Genomic DNA, 24,706 nt, shown 5'->3' with positions numbered 1-24,706 from the left:
CTAAAATAGCCATGTCTTGCTGTTCATATCTTTAAATTTTCCTTACACCTTACACATGATCAAATTAAAAATGCTTTATGGGATAGCAAGTGATCATAATTACTTTGATTTTTAAAAAATTTGATATTAGACATTAAGGAGAACATTGTATGGAAATTCAGGATCCTTTTCAAAGAGGAGGGTTACATGACATAGATGACTGAGTTGTTTTTCTAGTCGAAGCTATTATAAGTTGTCTTTCATGAGTGGGATGGAATGAGGAGGTTAATTTGTAATTTTGGAGGCTAATTTGACTTTCTCCATTCTGAGTATACATATCTTTAAAAACCTCAGCACTATTGACATTGAGCCAGATAATTATGCTGTCTTGTGCACTGTAGGATGTTTTAGCAGAATCCCTGGGCTACCCGCTAGATACCAGTAGCAAACCTCTCTTCTCCCTCCCACCCGCTTCATGACAACCAAGAATGTCTCCAGGCATTGCTGAGTGTCCCCTGAGGGTCAAAATTGCCCAGTTCACAACCACTGCTTTAGAATAATTCTTACCTAGTTTGTTTTTAAAACTCATTAATCTCTCTGCTTCCACTCTCAGTCTTTTTCTAATCCATCCTATAACAACTATGCCCTGTGAATCTTCTTTTTGAGAGGTAATATAGCCTGACGGTTATGAACATGAATTTGGAGTCAGAACTGAGTGCTTTCATAATTTATCATCCTAACTGGGGTACCTGAATAATCTGCTGGTTAAACTGGGACTAGCCTAGGCAATCTGAACATAAGGTCAAGATTACAAAGACCTTGATTCAAATTCTGGTTCTTCCATTTGCTGGCAGTGTGACTTTAGGACTCATTAAATTTCAGCTTTCTCACATATAAAATAATGAAAATGTTACCTCTTAGGTTTGAAATGAGATTGTGTAAAACCTCTAGCCATAATGTCTGGCACATTGTAAGAACATTGACTATATAGTAGCCATCAGTATTCCTTAAAGACCACTTTGATTATTCCCTAAGTTAGAAACCCTTAAGAGGATTCTGTTGCTTTAGCAGCATTTCCAAAAGCATATTCCATGACAGTTTGGCAGGATTATGAAAACCTCCCCTGAAGAAAGAGTTCTGTGTTCAGTTAAAATTGCTGAGCAATGAATTACACGAGTTAAGTGGGTCTGTTCACTGCATGGCTTCTAGGAACCTTCAGTAAGCTAATGTACATTAGGAATTTTTAAGAGCAAGAAGTAGAATGCATTATTTCCCAAATCTGTCTTACCATGGTCTGTTTTTTTATGTAGAATATCCAGGGACCAGCATACTGTAAAGACCAATGTTCTTGACCCAACTTTTTACCTCTTTTTCTTAACTATTTTCCAACACAAACCTTCAGGCATACTTGTTGTTCAATGTACTGCCTCACTGTCTGGTTGTTTCTTCTTAAGTTCAGATGGTTTCCCATGTAGTCTGTGAGCTGTGGAGTAAAGGAACTCTGAAAATCATACTATATTCTGATTCCTCTATAATTACTTCGTGTGCCATGCACAGTGGAGGCAGAAATGGCTCCTTCCCTTAAAGCTCTCCATTCTTTCTCCCTTCCCTTTTGTCCTTCCTGTTTTCCCCTCCTCTCCCTCGTTTGCTGAACCATTTGAGAGTTATTTGCAGGCATCACCTGACATTTCACCTCAGATATTTTAGTGCATATCTTTTAAGAACAAATACATTCTTTTGTATAACCACAATGCAATCAGCAGACTCAGGAAATTTAGCATTAATAACAGTATTATTATGTACTTATGAAATCCATATTCAGATATCCCCAGTTGTTGCAACAGTGTCCTTTATGGCTAAGCCACAGACCTTACTCAGTTTTTACCAGTTTTTCCATTAATGTCTTTTTTCTGTTTTAGGATCCAGTCCAGAAACTCACATTGCATTTAGTTACCGTGCTCCCTTAATGTCTTCCCATCTGTGACAGTTCCTCAGTCTTTCCTTGTCTTGGATACATCTTGACATTTTTGAAGTGTGCTGGCCACTTATTTTGAAGAATGTCCCTCCTTTTGGGTTTATCTGATATTTTCTCATGATTTGATTGAGTTTATGCATTTTTCATAAGAATACGAGAGGTGATGTTGCCATTCTTAGTGCATTGTATCAAGGGGTACATGATGTTGATGTGTCTTATTATTGGTGATGCTGTCTTTCATCATTTGGTTAAGGTGATGTCTGTTGGGTTTCTTGCTATAAATTACTATTAATAAATGTCTTGGAGGAGATACTTTGAGACTGTGCAAATATCCTGTTTCTCTTAAGAATTTTGCCCACTGATTTTAGCATTTGTCAGTGGATTTGCCTATGGATTGAAAGTATTAGAGTTTGTCTTGTTGCTTAGAGAGAATACTATAATACCTGAACAACAGGCAAATTAACAAGTAATTTGCAAAATGCATAGAAAATAAATTACAGTTTTTCAGGATTACATATTTTTCTGGTAACTTCATTGCTTTTGTGGCATTTGTTGTGTTGTGTGCTTTCCCGAATACTAAAATTAGGTTGTTTACCTGGTCCCTTCAATGACAGAACATTATAAAAAAAATACAAATACAGTAAAGACATTTTAAGGTATTTGGAACTCAGGCTATATAAGAGAATATAAAGTTTTGGGTGGGAAGGTTTTATTTTTAAAGCAAGCGAGTCTTACTGAAAATTCAGAAATCAAAACGAGTCTTTTTTATTTTAATGAAATAATCAAAATATGCCTTTTATCTGGTTTGCTATTTAAATCAGTATTTGCTCTCTTAAGAGCCACTAGTAAAAGTTCTGTACTTAACACAAATGAGGTAAAACTTATGAAATTATGGAATTAGACCTCATTATTATGGTGCTCTAATGATTTTGTTTCCCTCATTCCTTCTATATTAATTAATTGGAATTCTTCTATCAGGAGGAACTGTCTCTTCTCTCCCCATTTATGTATTTCTTCAGTTTTTAAATTTATACCAATATAGGCTGATGGGTATTTATTTTCATCTATGGATTAAAATCCAGTACTATCATCATTTAATTTGTTGCTCATATTATTCCATCTTTGGCACTGGAAGCTCTTTTTTAACTTCTCATTTTGAAATTCATACTTCAAAAATTGCAGAAATAGTTCAGAGAGTTTCTTTGTACCCCATCTGTTTACTTACTCATTTATTTGTATCAGTATGGATCCATGGATTATTTATTTATGGGTTATAATCCTTTCCTATCATTATTTTATTAAATCACCTCAGATTATGCCAGGGTCTTTGATGCTTTTCAAATGCAATTAAACTGACCTTCAGTTTTTTCCTCCCAGAAAACGTTGAGAGCCATGCTAGTATATACTCCTTGCCATAGTTTGGCAGAAAGAATCAAACTGCAGAGACTTCTCCGGCCAGTTGTAGACACCATCCTAGTCAAGTGTGCAGATGCCAATAGGTAAGGCCCTATTGATGAACTGCTTCAAACCCTCTTATATTAAAAGCCTAGCAACAAGCCTCACACCTGGTGAGTATTTGATACATATTTATTACATGAGGCTTTGAATATTGTTTTCTAATATGAGATTTGAAATTAAAATGTAACACTTAAAGCTGTTGAACACTAGGGAGAAGGACTAATGACAGGCTAACAAATTGCATGGATAACCATATTATTGTGTTGTGATTGATTTTCTTTTATCTTAAAGTAATATTCTTAATCTCAACTCCAGTTGAAAGAACAATAGGTGTTATATACATAATCTCATTTTAGAGAATGAGTTACACAGGATAGGAACCAGTAAAATCATTGCATCTGCTTAAAAATACAATTCCATATTTGCTGTGTAATGCAATTTTACTCTATGACAGTTTATGCTAAAAAATACCCCCACAGCAACAAATTCCATATAGCCCTGCAATATCCTTAAAAACTGACAAGAACAAGAGTAATGCTAATTGGAGCGGTAAGGATAGTCAGAGAAGTGAGGCACGATCGTAGTAAAAATTAAACTGTGCTTTTATGAGACCACTGGTTCGCTCACCGCTCCTTTAATTAGTACAGCTGGCGCCAAAGGTCTTTGGGCATTCTCGCCTCTTCCTGTCCCACCCTTCTCTGGGGGCGGGGACTGAATCTCCCTTGTGCCTCTGCCATTATACCCGTTTGGAGCTCGCTCAGCCCAACTTTTGTCTTCTTAAGTCACATGATGTAGTTTGTAGGTTTGTATGGTCTCAAAAACTAGGTGCTTAGATTTGACTTGCTTCTCATTTCATGAAGTCTGTCTTGTGCCTCCATTGTTTTCTCTACACAAGCCTATGGATTGAAAGTATTAGAGTTTGTCTTGTTGCTTAGAGAGAATACTATAATACCTGAACAACATTAGGCAAATTAACAAATAATTTGCAAAATGCATAGAAAAATTACAGTTTTTCAGGATTAGAGTACATATTTTTCTGATAACTTCATTGCTTTTGTGGCATTTGTTGTGTCATGTGCTCTCCCGAATACTAAAATTAGGTTGTTTACCTGGTCCCTTCAATGACAGAACATTATAAAAAAAATACAGTAAAGAGATTTTAAGGTATTTGGAACTCAGTCAGGCTAAAGTTTTGGATGGGAAGGTTTTATTTTTAAAGCAAGCGAGTCTTACTGAAAATTCAGAAACCAAAACGAGTCTTCTTTTTTATTTTAATGAAATCATCAAAATATGCCTTTTATCTGGTTTGCTGTTTAAATCAGTATTTGCTAAGAGCCACTAGTAAAAGTTCTGTGCTTACCACAAATGAGATAAAACTTACGAAATTAGACCTTAAATAATGAATATTATTATTTGTAGGGACATTGTTAATGTGATTTTAGTGGTGGAAAAGCAAACACTTGTGGAAGCTTGTTTCCCCACCTTTTCACATAGCGTTACATTACTATTGTCCTTTTAATGTGTATTTTATCTAAGATCCAAGTCTGACGTTGCTTCTTTCATTTTTAGTCGTACAAGTCAACTGTCTATATCAACACTGTTGGAATTATGCAAAGGCCAAGCAGGAGAGTTGGCAGTTGGCAGAGAAATACTTAAAGCTGGTAATAACTTTTTACTTAATATAGCACGTCTTACCATTTTCCTTCGCCTACTGTCTAATCCCGTCATCTCTGATAGGGCAATTGTATACGGGAGTTTGGAGTAATTGTGTAAATTGATTGAGTCAGCTAACATTAGAAATATGAATTAATCTAAGAAATTCTTTCTTTTTTAAAAGATTTATTTACCTGAGAGAGATCACACAGGGGAAGGGGCAGAGGGAGAGGGAGCAGACTCCCTGCTGAGCACAGAGCCAGACTCAGGGCTCAATGCCAGGACCCTGCGATGATGATCTGAACCAAAATAAAGAGTTGGCCATTTAACCGGACTGAGCCACCCAGGCAACCCCTAAGAAATTCTTAAAATGAATATAATTAGAGTATTATTCTTGGCATTATGCTATTTTGATCATATTTTTAGATTTTAATATCGCTGTTTTTCAATTATTTTTGCTTTCCTTTTCATAGGATCCATTGGTATTGGTGGTGTTGATTATGTCTTAAGTTGTATTCTTGGAAACCAAACTGAATCAAACAACTGGCAAGAACTTCTGGGCCGCCTTTGTCTTATAGACAGACTGCTGTTGGAATTTCCTGCTGAATTTTACCCTCATATTGTCAGTACTGATGTTTCACAAGCTGAGCCTGTTGAAGTCAGGTAGTTTTTCTTCTGCAAATATATTACTTTGTTCTTCCTTTCTACTCCATCCCCACCTCCCCTAAGGAGGACACATTTTAGATTCAAGAAAGATTCAGAAATTACAGAGCATATATAGGTCACTAATACCTTAATCTTTGATTGATATAAAAACCTCAAGTCTAGGCTATTTAATTAAAAATTTATAGATCCTTTGTTCTGAAACGGCTCTTTTTTAAATGTGTAAGTTGTAAATTAGTACCTTTTTTAATTTGCATATATTTTGCAATAATTTTGACTTGTCTAGTAATTGAATGTGTTTTTTTTTTCTTTCAGGTATAAAAAGCTGCTGTCCCTCTTAACCTTTGCTTTGCAGTCCATTGATAATTCCCACTCAATGGTTGGTAAACTCTCCCGAAGGATATATTTGAGTTCTGCAAGAATGGTTACTGCAGTACCCCACGTATTTTCAAAACTATTAGAAATGCTGAATGTTTCCAGTTCCACTCATTTCGCCAGGATGCGTCGTCGTTTGATGACTATTGCAGATGAGGTGGAAATTGCTGAGGCCATCCAACTGGGCGTAGGAGACACTTCGGATGGTCGACGTGACAGCTTTTCGCAGGCCTCTGTCCCTTCCAGCTATCCAGAAACCACAGAGAACAACTCCCTTGAGTGCACAGACCATTTGGAGAAAACTGGAAAAGGACTGTGTGCTACAAAACTGAGCGCCAATTCAGAGGACATTACTGACAGACTGGGCAGCATTTCAGTAGGACTTCCCAGTTCAACAACAATGGAGCAACCAAAGCCAATGGTTCAAACAAAAGGCAGACCCCACAGTCAGTGTTTGAACACCTCTCCTTTATCTCATCATTCCCCATTAATGTTTCCACCCTTGTCAACTCCTTCTTCATCTGCCCCCTCTGCACCAACTGGTACTGGAACAGATGTCTCTAAGCATAGACCTCAGGGATTCATTCCCTGCAAAATACCTTCTGCATCTCCTCAAACACAGCGCAAATTTTCTCTACAGTTCCAGAGAAACTGTTCCGAAAACAGAGACTCAGATAAACTTTCCCCTATCTTTACTCAGTCAAGACCCCTGCCCTCTAGTAATATACACAGGCCAAAGCCATCTCGACCTACCCCAGGTAATACAAGTAAACAGGGAGATGCCTCAAAGAATAGCATGACACTTGATCTGAACAGTCCTGCCAAATGTGATGACAGCTTTGGCAGCAGCAGCAATAGCAGTAATGCTGTCATACCCAGTGATGAGACAGTGTTCACCCCAGTAGAAGAGAAATGCAGATTAGATGTCAATACAGAGCTCAACTCCAGTATTGAGGACCTTCTTGAAGCATCTATGCCTTCAAGTGACACAACAGTAACTTTTAAGTCCGAAGTTGCTGTGCTCTCTCCTGAAAAGGATGAAAATGATGATACCTACAAAGATGATGTGAATCATAATCAGAAATGCAAAGAAAAAATGGAAGCTGAAGAAGAAGCAGCTTTAGCAATTGCTATGGCAATGTCAGCATCTCAGGATGCTCTCCCCATAGTTCCTCAACTACAAGTTGAAAATGGAGAAGACATCATCATTATTCAACAGGATGTAAGTATAGTCTTGAAGAGATTAGAGAGTTTCCTTGGACCAAGCTGAAAGAAATCTAACTCAGAAATGATGCTTTTCACATGAGTTAATAGTGAGAAGCAGTTTTTCACATAGAATTATACAACAATTTTGTGTCGTTGCTTGACCACAAACACTACTTGCCTATTTCAAAGGCATTTCTGGTTGCTTCTGTAATGGTGATCACTTCTGCATTTGACATTGGTCACCAACACTGTCCCTTCAGAGGTCAACTTTATAGGTGGTTTGGGAAGCCAGACTGAACAAGAATAATATTTTGCCAGACTAATTTCACAAACTTTTCCTCTTATAACTTAACAGTAAAAAGATTGCTTTCATTTAATATGTAGACACCAGAAACTCTACCAGGACATACCAAAGCAAAACAGCCTTACAGAGAAGACACTGAATGGCTGAAAGGTCAGCAGATAGGCCTTGGAGCATTTTCTTCCTGTTACCAGGCTCAAGATGTGGGAACTGGAACTTTAATGGCTGTTAAACAGGTAAATATCTAGGGAGCACATAAATGACTTAAATTATAAAAACGAAGCATGAGCAAGTAAGAAAAATAAAGGATATGTCCCTGTGTGTATACGTTTTAGTTCTTTTTCAGAAACCTGAATTTCAAAGTAAATACTGCTAAAGCACCAAAAGTATCATGAATTCTAATGAAAAGCTGAAGCATGATTATTTTAATGAACTGTAGAAATGACCCCTGAAAGTATAGTCTTGAAGCATGATTATTTTAAGACGCAGCATCATGATGGGCCTCATAGAGGTGGTTTTTGGTTTGGGTCTGTGCTTTTTATAAACAAGAGTTAGGGTTTCCTACTCCTTTTAGCAGTGTTACCAGTGCAGCAGCATCTTGGGATCTCTGTAGTTGACTTTTTATATTGAGCATGTTTATCAAGATAAGAAAAAATAAAGCTTTCATTTTTAAATGATGTTGGTTCTTCTATGAATAGGCTTTTCTCATTCTATCTTTAAACAGTTTTGGAGGATTGGCAACATCCCATTTTTTTCCCTTTTTCGGATATTTCACTGCTTCTTAAGCTAGACTCTCTTCTTTCTAAGAGCTTGACTTGGTTTTTTATAAAGTATCTACATTGTATCCGTGAGCATAAATGCCAACTCCTATTAATCTATAAACGGATTTGAATTTGTCCATTTTAGATCAGATTGTTAGTGAAGTCTGTAAATAGAATAATTAATCAGAATTCAAAACTTTGTAAACATGGTTATTGAAACAGGTGACATATGTCAGAAATACATCTTCTGAGCAAGAAGAAGTAGTGGAAGCATTAAGAGAAGAGATCAGAATGATGAGCCATTTGAATCATCCCAACATCATTAGGATGTTGGGAGCCACATGTGAGAAGAGCAATTATAATCTCTTCATCGAATGGATGGCAGGTATGTTCCTGTTTTAAATCGCCAGTAATAGTACATGAATTGAACTTTCTGGCTGATACTAAGTTTAGGAAAAACAGTAATAAAGACTTATTTTTAATAACTAGTTGTTTTTCTAAAAGCAAATCATCCCTAACATAATACGAACCGGAAATACTTTTTTTGTCTTATACTGACTGGTTGATTGATTGGTGGGCAGCAAAGCAAAGTTTATTGAGCGATAGTACACAGCTCCCAAAGACGGAGGGAAGCCAAGAGGGCTGGGTTGCCCATTTTGTCTTACATTTAAATATAAATAAGATATTCATTGTCTCAGTATCTTATCTCACTGATACGAGGAATTTGAGAAACAAGACAGAGGATCATAGGGGAAGGGAGGGAAAAATGAAACAAGATGAAACTGGAGAGGGAGACAAACCATAAGAGACTCTTAATCTTAGGAAACAAACTGAGGGTTGCTGGAGTGGAAGGGGTGGGAGGGATGGGGTGGCTGGGTGATGGACACTGGGGAGGGTGTGTGCTATGGTGAGCCCTGTGAATTGTGTAAGACTGATGAATCACAGACCTGTACCTCTGAAACAAATAATACATTATATGTTTTTAAAAATATTGTCTCTACCTTTCAAACTTTTTCAGTGTTTCTTTTTAAATGATTGTGTAGCACTGTTTTATAGGAATAATTTTTTTAAAACCTATGTGTAAGACTCATATTTTTCCAGGTGGCCATCAGTGGGACAGATTTGAGATGTTTTAACATGACAATATAAAAATGAAATTAAGATATAACTTGGAAAAATTATTGTAGGTAAACTAGCACTGAAGCCTAAAGTTGAACCTAATTATCTACTTGAACAAATAAAAACTGAATTTTATGTGGTATCATATCATACGTACAGTAAAACAAGTAACTTGGGATGTAATAAATGATAAGTGCTTGGTTTAACTTCTTAGATTTTTTTTTTTTGCAACTGAAGGAATGGATTTCTATTTACATATCTGTTCTTCAGTATGTTCTCTGATGTTGGGTATAGCTGTGTTGATGGTTGTTTTTAAGTTGACTATTATAAATACTTCTCAGTGTGAGGTTTATTGAGTTTGTGACCTGTCCCAGGTCAGAGCTGGTAAATAGTAGAATATGAAGCCTCATGCTGGATCTTCTGGCTCCTCTCTTGTCTGGCTTCTCTCTACCTTCTGCCGAATAACATGTTAGCATTCTTTACCTAAGTCTTACTAAGAAAGGTATTTTGTATATCTTGGTCAAAAAGACAGAGAGATGAAGGGTACATTGCAGAAATAGTTCCATGTAAAATTGTTAAGTTTTAAAGTTTTCTGAAATCTTGACCTTCCAAAAAACTATTTCATGAAAGTTTGATGAAAATGTCTAATTGATAGGTTTTCAGATTCCTGGAATGTGTTAGTTTTAAAATCTGTTTGACTTCTGATGCAGAGGATAAATTTAACATTTCAAATGTGAATGTGAGCACTTGTGGCACAAGCTTATATAACCAAAGTGTAGTGAACAGTTTTAATTTTGCCTTGAGTTTATAATTATTTTATGTTTGTCTTATAGGGGGATCTGTGGCTCATTTGCTCAGTAAATACGGAGCCTTCAAGGAATCAGTAGTTATTAACTATACTGAACAGTTACTTCGTGGCCTTTCGTATCTCCATGAAAACCAGATCATTCATAGAGATGTCAAAGGTAGGTATTATTTTAATTACTACCTACTAGTAATAAATAGAAAACAAATGTAGTTTTACAACTTGGACCTTTGTTGATGGTTTCTAACTTGAGATCAACTATGGGATTGTTTCTCCTGGGTAACTGAAATCACTAGAATTAATAGAAGTGAAAGGAACCTGTGGAGTCATGTAATCTACCCTCCTCGGAGAGACTTGACTTTTCCAGTGTTACTGCTAATTGATGGCAAACCAGGTATAAAAATCAGGTCTCTGATTTTCTGTCTTGGTCTCATGACCTACTGCCTCCCGAAAAGTTCCTGTTCCTGGTTTTATTTAGAATAATTGGGATATCCTGTACTTTTGAGAAAAATCCTTTCAAATCTTTTGCATTTCATCTTACTAAGAACTTTGGGGGGCACCTGGGTGGCTCAGTCGGTTAAGTGTCTGCCTTCAGCTCAGGTCATGATCCCAGCCAGGACCCTGGGATTGAGCCCCGCATCAGGCTCCCTGCTCAGCGGGAAGCCTGCTTCTCCCTCTCCCCCTCCCCCTGCTCATTCTCTCTCTCTAATAATAAAATCTTTAAAAAAAAAAAAAAACTACTTTGGTTTTCTGACAGGACTCTCTGTGGCTAGTATTTGATGTAACCTATTCGAGTAATTTTACAACATTAATTTTTTATAATTGTGAAAGGACTATATATTTTGAATTGGTCTAGGTGAGTATGTTTCAATAGCACTTTGTCTTAAAATGGAAACTGCACTAAAATTTTAACTTTGAGGGAAGATTTCTGCTGGGAATCATTATATTAAAGGTTTTCAGCACTTAGTACTATTTCATTAAATGTCTGCCTTTATCTCTTTCTGCCTTGTTACTTTGATCATCCCTCTGAGGATTTGGATTTTATTTATTTTGCACTGTTGATACCTGTGTGCCTTTAGCAAGAATGAAATGAATTCAGAGGGGAGATTTCTCTGAATGCTTCCATGCCCACTTCCTTTGTTACTGTCCTGTTTCGTGAGTAGTATTTTACTGAGTTTTTAATCTGTTCTTTTGTTTTTAACATACAAGGTCATTTGCTGTTTCTGTTGATAGGTGCCAATCTACTAATTGACAGCACAGGTCAGAGACTGAGAATTGCAGATTTCGGAGCTGCAGCGAGGTTGGCATCAAAAGGAACTGGTGCAGGAGAGTTTCAGGGACAGTTACTGGGGACAATTGCATTTATGGCACCTGAGGTGAGAAGCAGCTTTCAGTGTGATGAAAGAAAATATCCGGAGTTGTGTGTGACAGAATTACAGCAAATTAGTTTGTAGTGTTATTCAGTATATGCTTTACCAATTAGAAGCTCATGGCTCTAAAATAAGGTTTTAATGATATCCTTGATTTTAGACCCTTACCTGTCTTTCCATCTTTGTCTTGACAAAATTTTTAAAGACAGGTTTTAATAGTTTTGCTTATAAGGCTATTTCTAACAAAGAATTTTGGGGTAATTTGTACTACTAGTTTTGTAGTACACCCAAAGAACACATAATTAGGAATCTCAACCATTATTCTCTCCCTATTCCAAAGGGAGGTGAGCACAGAGAAGCTGGTCTTAGTAGTAGTGGAAGAAGTTTAACTAAGCATTGCTGTTCTGAATCAGGCTTCTTCTGTTGTGTTCCGAACTCTTCGTGTTTATATGTAGTGATAATTGTTGTCCTCTGGCTCCATAGTTTACTTAAGTGCACTGGGGATGCTTGGAAATTCTATGATGCAACTCTTTTTCAGAATCTCAGAATTCTCCAAAATACTTTTGTGCCACATAGGAGATTAAGCTTGTTGATGAAATAAATGAGACATCAGGCTAGTCCATGGAGTTGCTGTCTGTACCACTGTTTTGATCTGAAATAAAAAACTAGAATCCATAACTACAGAATGTCTTTCTCTTTTTTTAATGAGTCATATTTCCAAATTAACTCTCTATTTTAGGTACTAAGAGGTCAGCAGTATGGTAGGAGCTGTGATGTATGGAGTGTTGGCTGTGCCATTATAGAAATGGCTTGTGCTAAACCACCTTGGAACGCAGAAAAACACTCCAATCATCTTGCTTTGATATTTAAGGTAACTGATATAAAAATTACTTCTTTCTGCTAAAACTGGCAGGAGGCAGATTTTCATGGGTTCTCCTTAACTCTCAATCTCAGGTGAAAGCATATCCTCCTTGAAATAAATATGCATGTATACATCTCCAGGAATTTATATGGTGTGGTGAATGTTGGCAGCATGTACAGTTGGTCCTCATTTTTCACAGTAGTAAAGCTCTATAAAGTCACAGCGAACAGTGAGTTAGCAAATAATGAATCATTGTTTCTAGGTGAAACATGTAAATAGATCTATCCAACTTTGAAATGTAAAAACATAGAGCTCTTTATGTATACAAGCTGCCAATTTTTAAAATCTGACTTAACTATTTTCTGTATTTAAGAAATTTACACCCGAGTCAGGTACCAAATCCTGTCTGTTCTACCTTTCTGACAACTCTGAAATCCATTCTGTCCATTTCCAGCAGAGAAGAGTATAATAGTTGAGGTTTTTAGTTTTTGATCCCGACATGTGCTAGTTAAAAGCTCGGGCTCTGATGTGGGATGGGGTAACCAGGTGATGGACATTGGGGAGGGTATGTGTTGTCATGAGCACTGGGTATTACAGAAGACTGATGAATCACAGACCTGTACCCCTGAAACAAATACATTATATGTTAATTAACTGAATTTAAATTTAAAAAAAAAAGCTCGGGCTCTGGAGTGATACAGACATGGTTTCAAACCGTGGCTCCAGCCTTTAATAGCCCTGTGACTAGGGAAATGACTTATTCTATCTACCCTCTGTTTTCTTGGTTGTAAAATGGGTATAATGACAGTACCTACTTCATGGGATTATTATGGGAATAAGCAAATTATCTCTGGGCCTGAGTAAAGTGAAGTCCACTGTACCAGCACCCTGTCCCGGCACCTCCCACCTGCCTTAACAGCCTCCGGTCCTTCCCACACTTAGAGCCCTTCCTCATTTGGTGCAGTTGTGTGTCTGATGCACTAAATGGACACTCTTACTTTGAATAGCTCTCTGTGCTGAACAATAGAAAATGTAGGCGAACATATAGTATAAAGTGAATACTTTACCTACTTAAGCATTTTGGTGCACTAGTCATGTTCATTTGAGACAATAAGGGAAACCCATAGATCCATCTGCTCAGGATGTATTTGGTCAAATTTCTAAAAATCCTAAAATTTGAGGGTTCTTGGAGGAAGCCTTCCATCCAGCAGGTGAGTTTTTCCATAGATTCTGTCAGAAGAAAGTCCACGCACTTCCGCTTCGATTCTTCTATGTACAGGATGCATGTGTACTACAGAAGTTCCAACTGTGCCAGGTGTCAGCATGCTGGTGGTTTTTCTTACAGATTGCAAGTGCAACTACTGCTCCGTCAATCCCTTCACATTTGTCTCCTGGTTTACGAGATGTGGCTCTTCGGTGTTTAGAACTTCAACCTCAGGACAGACCTCCGTCAAGAGAGCTACTGAAGCATCCAGTCTTCCGTACTACTTGGTAGCCAATTATAAACTCTCATGGAGACAGGATGCTCAACAAGGCAAAACTTTTGTGGGGAACCACGCTGATAATATGCTGGCCTTCATGCCACCGAACAGCGATGAACAAGACCAGTGGGGAACCCTTAACCTAAGTATGTGATTGACAAATCATGATCTGTACCTAAGCTTAGTATGCAAAAGTCCACAATTTGTGCAGAAACTGTAAACCGTGCCTTTCAAAGAACTGGCCATAGGTAAACAGGAAAGCAGTGAAGTTTGCATGACTAATTAACAGAAGCGTATTTTTGGTTTTTTTTGGAGCACTTTTTCAGCAATATTAGCAGCTGAGGGGCTCAGGATCTATTTTAATGTTTCAATTATTCTTCCATTTCATATCGTGATCACAAGCAGGGGGTTCTGCAATTCCGTTGTTTTTTTGTCACTGGCTATAAATCAGTATCTGCCTCTTTTAGGTCAGAATATGCTATAACTAGCAGTAAATATATTTTTAAAAGTTGGTAACTTCTTTATGAACCACAGTTGACCTTTATTTTTTAAATGCTTGGGCAATTGTGGTCCACTGTGCATTTTACTGTTGGCCCATTCATTTCGTTTTTGGAAATTACGGTTCTATATTTTCATTTCACCTTCACTTTTGTTTAATATTCAGGGAAAGGTGATCTTTTCAAACCAGAAAAAAAAAATAGAACTAGGTGTGAACTAGAGTTTATTAAATATCTTGCTATTGCAAGAGGTTTTTTTTAATACAGATTTAATTTTGTTTGTTTTTAAAATTGGAATATAATAAAATACTACCTTCACTGAGTCAGTCACTGCTCTTTTCATATATATTAAGTATAAATTAAGTGAAAATCAACTATTCTCTGTGATGCAGCTCAAAACCAAGATCAAGATTACCTTGAAATTTGATTTTTTTTTTTTTTTTACTGTATTGGTTTCTTTTGTAGGAAACTTCACACCATTGAAGTCTTATTTTGTATGTAACAATCCATCATTCATCATCCATCACCACTAATAGTAACATTAAACTGCTATTTTCCTTCTACCATGCATTATTTCTTTACAGTAAAGATAAAGAAAAATAACTACCAATGAGTAATAGTGTTTTTACAAAATAAATTTGCTTGGAACTCTGAAAATGGTTCAGAATGAAAAGTGAAATTGAATTTGACTAATTCTTGGATTTTGCACAATTATCTAATGGTTTTTATCTGAGTTGAATTCAGATGCATGGAATCCTAAAGGAAAATGGCAGCTCTTTTATCCTTTTTTTGTGAGTCTTTTAAATCAAGTACTGATTAAATATTTAATACGACTTTTTGAGATGTTAAGTTTAACTCTTCAGAAGCCAGTTGAATTATTGCAGAGTGAAACAGAATTGGTTATTCTCAAAGACTCAGGATAAACTAAATAAGCTATATAGAGTACATTTTAAATGTACATCACAAATTGGAAGTAAAATAAGTTACAAGATAAGTTTACAGGGATATATTGCATATAATTTTTAAAAGGCAGGTTTTTTTTTTTTTTAACATGAATGTGTCTCTTAGTGAAATTTTACATTCCTTTGTTTTGGAAGATTGGCAATATTCGAAGAGTTAAAAATAGTACCGAAATGTGAAGTTTGGTAGCTCTAAATGTGTTGTACTTGACTTTCTTTTTTATTTTCTATCTTTTTTATGTGTGTGACTACTTAGAATTTTCACAACCCTAATAAGATTGTTTCCGAGTTTCTCATGTGCAAGCTTTAACGGATGCACTCTTGCCATTTTATGTACTGGAAGATCATCACTAGTCAGATTAATACTGTGTCTGACAGAAATGTAAACTGTATAAACTGAGGAACCTCAGCTAATCAGTATTACTTTGTAGATCACCATGCCCACCACATTTCAAACTCAAACTGCCTCTAGATGTCCAAATCCACTGTTTGAGTTTGTTTGCAGTTCCCTCAGCTTGCTGGTAATTGTGGTGTTTTGTTTTTTGTTTTGTTTTCAATGCAAATGTGATATAATATTCTTATTTTCTTTGGATCAAAGCTGGACTGAAAATTGTATTGTGTAATTATTTTTGTGTTCTTAATGTTATTTGGTACTCAAAAGTTGTAAATAATGTCTACTGCTGTTTATTCCAGGTTCTACTACCTCAGGTGTCCTATAGATTTTTCTTCTACCAAAGTTCACTTTCACAATGAAATTATATTTGCTGTGTGACTATAATTCCTAAGACTTCCAGGGCTTAAGGGCTAACTTCTATTAGCACCTTACTGTGTAAGCAAATGTTACAAAAAAAATCTCTGGGTTAAGAAAATTTGGCTTAAATGTATCCTTTGTTATTTTAAATATATCGAGATATTTTAATTAAAATTTTTACCCCATTGAACCAATTTTATAGTATTTGTACCTATTTTGGTGTTTGTCTTTATAGTAAATAAAAGTTTTTGAACAAAGATTGGTAATTTTTTTATTTTGCCAGCTGCCCCAGTTATGTCCTTTATAGCTAAAGGAGCCAGACCAAGATCACGTGTTCCTTGTAGTCATCAAGTTTCTTCAGTTTCATTCAATCCAGAATCCTTCCTGAGTTTTTTCTTGACCTTCATGACTTTAATATTTTTTAAGATTACAGGTTATTGTTTTATAGAGGTCTCCGTTGGAGTTTGGTGCTTCCTCATGACTGGATTCAGAGTATGCATTTGTGACAGGAATATCAGAGAGGTGATGCTCTGCTCTTCTTGGTGTGTTTTTTTTTTTTTTTTTTTTTTTTTTAAGATTTTATTTGAGAGAGTGAGGGGGGGCAGGTGGGCAGAGGGAGAGGGAGAAACAGACTCCGCACTGAGCAGGGAGCCCTATGCCGGGCTCTTCTTGGTGTGTCTTACCAGGAGGCGCTACAAAGCCAATTTGTCCCAATGCTGGTGATATTAACTGTGATCATCTGAGTAGGCTTCATCACTATAAAGTTACTGTTTCCCTTTGTAATTAATATCTAGCTTTATGTTAAGTATTTTGCAGAGCTGATACTTTGAGATTACATAGTTTGTTCTTCATTCAACTTTAACTCTGCTCTTAGCTTTCTTGAATTCTGAATTATTACTCTGATAGTTGCCAAATGGTGATTTTCTAGTTCTTGCATTCTTTATTTTATTAATGGACATTTTGCTATAAAGAAAAGCTTTCTCTTCTTCCACTTATTATTCATTTATATCAGAGTGGATTTGTGGACTCCTATTCAGTGAGAGAAAATTGATTACTGTCATCATTTATTTGCTCAAATGGTCCTACCCAGCCATTGGGTGCCTCTGAAAGCCAGCTTCTCTGTCCACTGGCAATCCACCAGTATTCTTTGAACACTTCCATAGAGACGCATCTTGTGTGTTCTCTGCTTCAGCCCTGGGATCAGCCATTTTCCAAAGATTCCTTTGATGGAGACTGGTATTTAAAAACAAGGTGCTAAAAATACTCATTGCTCTTGGGTGTCACTTTGTCACTTGCTCCCAGGCCCTCCTGGTAGATATAGACAAAACTACTATATATCTACTATACAGATTTCTTGTGCATATGAGAAATATACATAATGCCTACACACACAAACCATGAGTTCATACCAATCTAATTTCAGTTTACCACCACCAGGTTCATTCAAGCCTCCCCTCTTTCCATATTTTTAACCCTTTCCTGGACAGTGAAAAACCTGACTCCCATGTACCTCAGTATATTGACTCATTTGTTCAAGTCCTTTCCCCCACCCCAACCCCCTGTGTAACCAATCTGATTCCCAAGAGGCAGCCTTCCCTGCATGGGGCCCAACCCCTGCTGGACTATCTTTGTTCCCATTTACCTGTGGGCTTTAGTATATATATGTTCCATATATATTTTTTAAAGCCATCTTACATGTATATTTAAAAGTTGTATTATACATATTGTAGCATATATATATGCAATGTACTTTATTTTTTTAGAGCTCTTTTAGGTTCACAGCAAAATTGAGCAGAATATTCAGAGATTACCCATATGGCTCCTGGCCCCACTGACTCACAGCCTCCCCGACTATCAACATCTAAGGACTTTTTGACAAGAAGGAAAGCTCTTCCAAAAAAATTAATTTTTTTTAATCTTAAGTTAAAATTATAACTCTTTTAACAATCTACCTTATGTGGCTTGACATGTATACTTTCACACAAATACTACTACTGTTCCCAGGCAGCACAGATTAAACTTAATTGATTCTGTACACACAACTCTTTTTATATTGTGTGGAATTAAAGAAACAATAAAAACTATCCTCTTACGTTAAACTGTTGAGAAGGGGAATGAAGATTTGCTCACCAGCAAGAATTTGTCAGGCATACCTTGGAACAGTGATTACACTCTATTTCACAAATTCGGAAACCAGCCAATTTCAATCATTCTGCAATTCAAGCTACACCAGTGAACTCCTTTGGAATGCCCCACGGTTTTAGTCTTAGATTGTACCTTGTGGTTGTGTGCTCATTTCCACTTTTATCCTTCGTTTTTCTGCCAGTAGTCATTTCTCACAGGATCAAACTTAATCAGAAACAAGATGAATTTAACCCTGCAAAATAGGTAATGTCACTAAGTAAGTGTGAGTTCAGATGGCATTTTCTGTCTCTCTGTCATAAAGGTTCTGTATAATATGAAAATATGCATTTTTTTTTAAGAGAGGAAGCGAGGGGGGCAGGGATGAGGCACAGGGAGGAAAGAGAGAATCTTAAACAGGCTCCATGCCCAGTGTGGACCCCGACATGGGGCTCAATCTTACAACCCTGAGATCACAACCTGAGCTGAAATCAAGAGCTGGATGCTTAACCAGGCGCCCCCCAAAATGTGCATCTTTTAAATAGGCTTTAGATATTACTGTTAAAGGGTACACCTCTGTCATTTCCAGAAAATACCACCTTTGAGAACAGGTTTTTGTCTTAGAGAATTAAAATAAATTCTATTGTTCTTTGATTCTATTTAAAAGGCATTAATCATTGTGTAAAAGGACCGTATCTGCAGGTTAGATACAATCTAAAAACATGGTGGGGTATCATGCTTACCTGGAAATGCCAATGACTGCACATGGGAACTAATACCCTAATTCACTTGTTATAACAAATGCATGAAATACTGATGCCACTGGGGAAAACAGTGACTAACAGAAACTTTTGCAAACTGTCATCTTTCTACATCATGACAATTTTTAGGTTTCTAGGGAACAGTAGTAGGTCATAAGGATGGACCTGGAAACCACAGAGTATGAAACATACCCTGGGTCAAATCTGGCTCTGCCACTTGACATTTGACCTTCTGAACCTCCGCTTCTGCCTCTATAGAACGAAAGTGACAGTGTTGTGTGAAGTAAAGAACCTATGTAAATGGCCTACAACATTGCCAGGCACACTGGATGCACAATATATGTTTAATTGAATGAATGAGTGATCCAAAGGTTACAGATCAAATACCTATGTGGCTAGAAGTGTCCTTAGCAGGGCCTGTGGCCAACCTGAGAGTTCATGCCAAATTCATGTTCAAGAAGGGGATCCATGCTTGCCACACTGGAATGGGAAGAAATAAGTTAACAGTGTTGCCAAAGCCTCTATAAATTTTTAAAAGAAGCTGGAAATCTGCATTTTATCTGCAATTTCCTGGTGTTTAAACATGGGAAACTAATTTAAAATTTGGATTAGGAACTACAGGCTAAACAAAACTCACACGCTAGATCTGACCTGTGGCCAGCCACTTTTTGACTCTGATTTTGGTCCAAGCTTATAAAACAAAATAAGGTAGAATATTGGAGGAGAATCTCCGCTTGACTTTTGTCTTCTAAGAGCTATAAGAAAAGGGGAAGGTGGAGATGCTGATTACAGATGCTAGAGAACAATTCTCTGAGGAGAAAATTAATGTCTAATTATATGCACTAATGTGAAGTGTTTACCACTAAAGCCTAATTATCATGTAGCAAATTATGCATATGTAGCATTCAAATATGCCATCACTGTGATATCATTAACTTTGTGACTTTTATTTGACAACAGATACTCTATCTGTATTATGTGACTAAAGAACTTATCCATGATTGAAGCCAGCCTCATTACTTCGTAGTCAACCTGGAATCACCCTAGCCCATGCCTCATGGCCCTGATAGCTTTACCAGCCACAACAGGGCTAAACCTTAAGCTAACGTGATGATGTAAGAGGTAAAGCCATCACACCCCAAAGTAGCTTTTCCAACAATGCTGAAACAACTAGTAGAGTTTAGAGATAATTAAATGCCATTTTTCTTTAAAGTCAATTTGCTGAAGGAGATTTCTCAACATGTATAGACATACTGAGGGGCGCCTGGCTGGCTCAGTCAGTTAAGTGTCTGCCTTTGGCTCAGGTCATGATCCCAGGGTCCTGGCATCCAGCCCCACATCGGGCTCCCTGCTCAGTGGAGAGTCTGCTTCTCTCTCCCTCTGCCTGCTGCTGACTCTGCTTGTGTTCGCTTGCTCTCTCTCTCTCTGCCAAATAAATAAATAAAATCTTTCAAAAATAAAAAAAAACACATACTGAGAGAATAAGGGTGTAACTAGGGTGAAAGGGAAAGAAAGGAAAGGAGGAGAAATAACAAGGGACGGGAGATACTGAGAAATCCTTGGCAGGAAGTGGCATGATTGTATTTTGTAAAGATCATTCTAGTAGCATCTTGAAAAAAGAAACACGGTGGTACAAGAAGCCAAGATAAAGTCAGACAATAACTGCAGTGTCCCGATAAGAAATTATGAAGGGGGGGGCGCCTGGGTGGCTCAGCTGGTTAAGCGTATGACTCTTGATCTCAGCTCAGGTCTTGACCTCTGAGTGGGGAGTTCAAGTCCCACACACACAAAAAATTATGGAGAATGACGCAGTATCATGGCAGTGTAACAGGTCCCTACCAAAACTGAATCATGAACAAACAGAAAATGTGAACAGACTGAGAATAAGTAAGGAGACTGAATCAGTAGTCAAAAAACTACCCCCTCCCCCCACAAGAAAGCCCAGGAGCAAGATGGCAGAGGAAGTAGGAGACCTAAATTTCGTCTGGTCCCAGGAATTCAGCTGGATAGGGATCAAACCATTCTGAACACCTACGAACTCAATAGGAGATCAAAGAAAAGAAGAGCAACAACTCTCTGAACAGAAAAGCGACCACTTTCTGGAAGGTAGGACGTGCGGAGAAGTGAATCCGAGGCGTTATTTGGGAGGACAGATGGGGGGGGAGGGGGCCTCCGTCGGCCACTTCTGGCAAGTGCTAGAGCCGCGGAGCACAAAATCGGACGTTTTAGAAGTCGGCTCCAATGAGGGACGTCACTCCAGTGGCTAAGGGGGGGGGGGTAGAAGCCTCGTGGGACAGTGTGGTCTCAGGACCCTCGGGGTCACAGAAAGACCACAGGTGCCTGAGTGCAGCAGAGCTCCCAGGTATCGAAACGAGAAAGCCGGCTGCAGAGACGGAGCCGAGGCGCGGGCTCTCAGCTCGGGGTGGCCATAAACCGTGATCCGCGGCACAGTGGGGCCACTGCTCCTCCAGCAGGGACCCAACAAGCGGCAGAGCCGGGGAGACTCCCCTTCCTCCCCCCGGAGGAGCGGCGCGGGAGTGCACCGCAGGGATCTGCTGGGTTTGGAGACTTCACACGGGGTCGGGTGCCAGAGATAGAAACACTCGGTCACAGGCCGGGTGCGCAGAGTGTGGCCGGAGACCAGGGAGATGGGAGTGATTGATGGCTTTTCTCTGGGGGCGCACGGAGGAGCGGGGCCCCAAGTTCTCGGCTCCTCTGGGTGGAGATTGGGAGGCCACCATTTTCACCCTGGTCCTCCAAAGCTGTACTGAGAGCTTGCAGGGAACAAAAGCTCCCAAGAGCAAACCCCAGCAGATTACTTAGTCTGGACCCGGCAAGGGCAGGGCAATTCCGCCTCCGGCAAAGACATTTGGGAACCACGGCAACAGGCCCCTCCCCCAGAAGATCAGCAGGAACAGCCAGCCAAGACCAAGTTTACAGATCAATAAGAACGGCAGAACTCCAGCGCTAGGGAAATATTGCACATAGAATTCATGGCTTTTGTCCCCCTGATTCTTTAGTCTTTCAAAGTTAATTTTTTAAAATTTTTTTTAATTTTTCTTTTTCACTTTTTCAACCATCTTATCAATCCCTTTTTAAAAAATCTTTTTTACTTTTCATTTTTAGAGTCATAGTCTATCCATTCATGATAGTTAACCTTATTTTTGCTATATAAGTTGTCCTCTCTTTAAATTTTTGGGATAGTTTCTTCTAACAGACCAAAATATATCCTAAATCATTAGTGTATGGCTTTGTTCTATTCTCCTGCCTGATCACATTCTCTCCCTTTTTTTTTTAATCCTCTTCTTTCATCAACCAACTTATCAATTCCTTTTATAAAATCTTTCATAATTTTCATCTTTACAGTCATATTCCATCCCTTCATCATATTTACCCTTATTTTTGTACATGTGTAAGTTTTTCTTTCTTTAAAATTTTGGGAGGCACTTTCTTCTAACAGACCAATATACGCCCAAAATCTAGTCTGTGGCACTGATCGATGCACCAGCCTGATCATATTTGATCATATTCTGGTTTTTTTGTTTGTTTTTATCTTTTTTTTTTCTTTCTTTCCCTTTCTTTTCCCCCAGTTTCAGGTCCCTTCTGATTTGTTTAGTGTATATTTTTCTGGGGTCATTGTTACCCTTTTAGTATTTTGTTCTATCATTCATCTATTCTCCTCTGGACAAAATGACAAGACGGAAAAAAATCACCTCAAAAAAAAGAACAAGAGGTAGTACCGTCTGCCAGGGACCTAATCAATATGGACATTAGTAAGATGTCAGAACTAGAGTTCAAAATGACATTTTAAATATACTAGCTGGGCTTGAAAAAGCATGGAAGATATTAGAGAAACCCTTTCTGGAAAAATAAAAGAACTAATCTAACCAAGTCAAAATCAAAAAGGCTATTAATGAGGTGCAATCAAAAATGGAGGCTCTAACTGCTAGGATAAATGAGGCAGAAGAGAGAATTAGTGATATAGAAGACCAAATGATGTAAAATAAAGAAGCTGAGAAAAAGAGAGAGAAACAACTACTGGATCACAAGGGCAGAATTCGAGAGAAAGGTGATACCATAACACAAAACAATATTAGAATAATTGGGATCCCAGACAAAGAAAGAGAGGGGCAGAAGGTACACTGGAGCAAACTATAGCAGAGAACTTCCCTAATTTGGGGAAGGAAACAGGTATCAAAATCCAGGAGGCACAGAGAACACCCCCCAAAATCAATAAAAATAGGTCAACACCCCGACATCTAATAATAAAACTTATGAGTCTCAGAGACAAAGAGAAAATCCTGAAAGCAGCTCAGGACAAGAGATCTGTAACCTACAATGGTAGAAACATTAGATTGGCAACAGACCTCTCCACAGAGACCTGGCAGGCCAGAAAGGACTGGCATGATATATTCAGAGCACTAAATGAGAAAAATATGCAGCCAAGAATACTATATCCAGCTAGGCTGTAATTGAAAATTGAAGGAGAGATAAAAACTTCCAGGACAAACAAAAACTAAAGGACTTTGCAAACACAAAACCAGCCCTACAAGAAATATTGAAAGGGGTCCTCTAAGCCAAGAGAGAGCCTCAAAGTAACACAGACCAGAAAGGAACACAGACAATATACAGTAAGAGTAACCTTACAGGCAATACAATGGCACTAAATTCATATCTTTCGATAGTTGCCCTGAATGTAAATGAGCTAAATGCCCCAATCAAAAGACACAGGGTATCAGACTGGATAAAAAAAAACAAGACCCATCAATATGCTGTCTGTAAAAGACTCATTTTAGACCCAAAGACACCCCCAGATTGAAAGTGAAGGGGTGGAAAACCATTTACCATGCTAATGGACACCAAAAGAAAGCTGGGGTGGCAATCCGTATATCAGACAAATTGGATTTTAAACCAAAGACTGTAATAAGAGATGAGGAAGGACACTATATCCTACTTAAAGGGTCTATCCAACAAGAAGATCTAACAATTGTAAATATCTATGCCCCTAACATGGAAGTAGCCAATTATATAAGCCAGTTAATAAGAAAAGCAAAGAAACACATCGACAACATTACAATAATAGTGGGGGACTTTAACACCCCCCTCACTGAAATGGACAGATCATCTAAGCAAAAGATCAACAATGAAATAAAGACTTTAAATGACACACTGGACCAAGTGGACTTCACAGATATATTCAGAACATTCCATCCCAAAGCAACAGATTACACATTCTTCTCTAGTGACCACGGACCATTCTCCAGAATAGATCACATCCTAGGTCACAAATCAGGTCTCAACCGGTACCAAAAGATTGGGATCATTCCCTGCATGTTTTCAGACCACAGTGCTTTGAAACTAGAACTCAATCACAAAAGGAGAGTCAGAAAGAACTCAAATACATGGAGGCTAAATACATAAGGCCAGACTTATCAAAAAGAAAAATGACCCAAATCAACAAAATCATGATTGAAAGAGGAGAGATCACAACCAACATCAAATACATGGAGGCTAAATACATTCCTACTAAGGAATGAATGGGTCAACCAGGAAATTAAAGAAGAGTTTAAAAAATTCATGGAAACAAATGAAAATGAAAACACAACTGT

At 37.9% G+C, this 24,706-nt stretch overlaps 1 protein-coding gene and 1 long non-coding RNA gene across 5 annotated transcripts in view; one reads left to right on the top strand and one right to left on the bottom strand.

Moving 5' to 3' along the window:
• Positions 1-16,472, top strand: part of MAP3K1 (mitogen-activated protein kinase kinase kinase 1) — a 75,936-nt gene extending 59,464 nt beyond the window's left edge. For 2 of the 3 annotated variants that reach the window (XM_025892395.2, XM_073905448.1), the window contains exons 11-20: positions 3,332-3,453; positions 4,982-5,073; positions 5,539-5,728; positions 6,044-7,325; positions 7,694-7,846; positions 8,594-8,756; positions 10,324-10,455; positions 11,529-11,671; positions 12,405-12,536; positions 13,873-16,472. In XM_025892395.2, coding sequence (XP_025748180.1) covers positions 3,332-3,453; positions 4,982-5,073; positions 5,539-5,728; positions 6,044-7,325; positions 7,694-7,846; positions 8,594-8,756; positions 10,324-10,455; positions 11,529-11,671; positions 12,405-12,536; positions 13,873-14,022 — 2,559 coding nt within the window. In that variant the 3' untranslated portion in view covers positions 14,023-16,472. The remainder of the gene's footprint in view (positions 1-3,331; positions 3,454-4,981; positions 5,074-5,538; positions 5,729-6,043; positions 7,326-7,693; positions 7,847-8,593; positions 8,757-10,323; positions 10,456-11,528; positions 11,672-12,404; positions 12,537-13,872) is intronic. The other variant, XR_012382085.1, reaches the window with a different exon arrangement.
• LOC141374898 (uncharacterized) overlaps positions 1-24,706 on the bottom strand; it is a 97,341-nt gene that overhangs the window by 38,178 nt on the left and 34,457 nt on the right. Inside the window, exons 2-3 of one of the 2 annotated variants that reach the window (XR_012382088.1) lie at positions 18,493-18,592; positions 1,376-1,462 (exon numbers count right to left, since the gene is read on the bottom strand). This is a non-coding gene — a long non-coding RNA (uncharacterized lncRNA). The remainder of the gene's footprint in view (positions 1-1,375; positions 1,463-18,492; positions 18,593-24,706) is intronic. The other variant, XR_012382087.1, reaches the window with a different exon arrangement.

This window comes from Callorhinus ursinus, unplaced genomic scaffold (genome assembly GCF_003265705.2).
Source record: "Callorhinus ursinus isolate GAN/ISIS: 27379988/994484 unplaced genomic scaffold, GSC_fseal_2.0 scaffold23, whole genome shotgun sequence".
NCBI lineage: Eukaryota > Metazoa > Chordata > Mammalia > Carnivora > Otariidae > Callorhinus > Callorhinus ursinus.
This window is presented reverse-complemented; position numbering and strand designations above follow the sequence as displayed.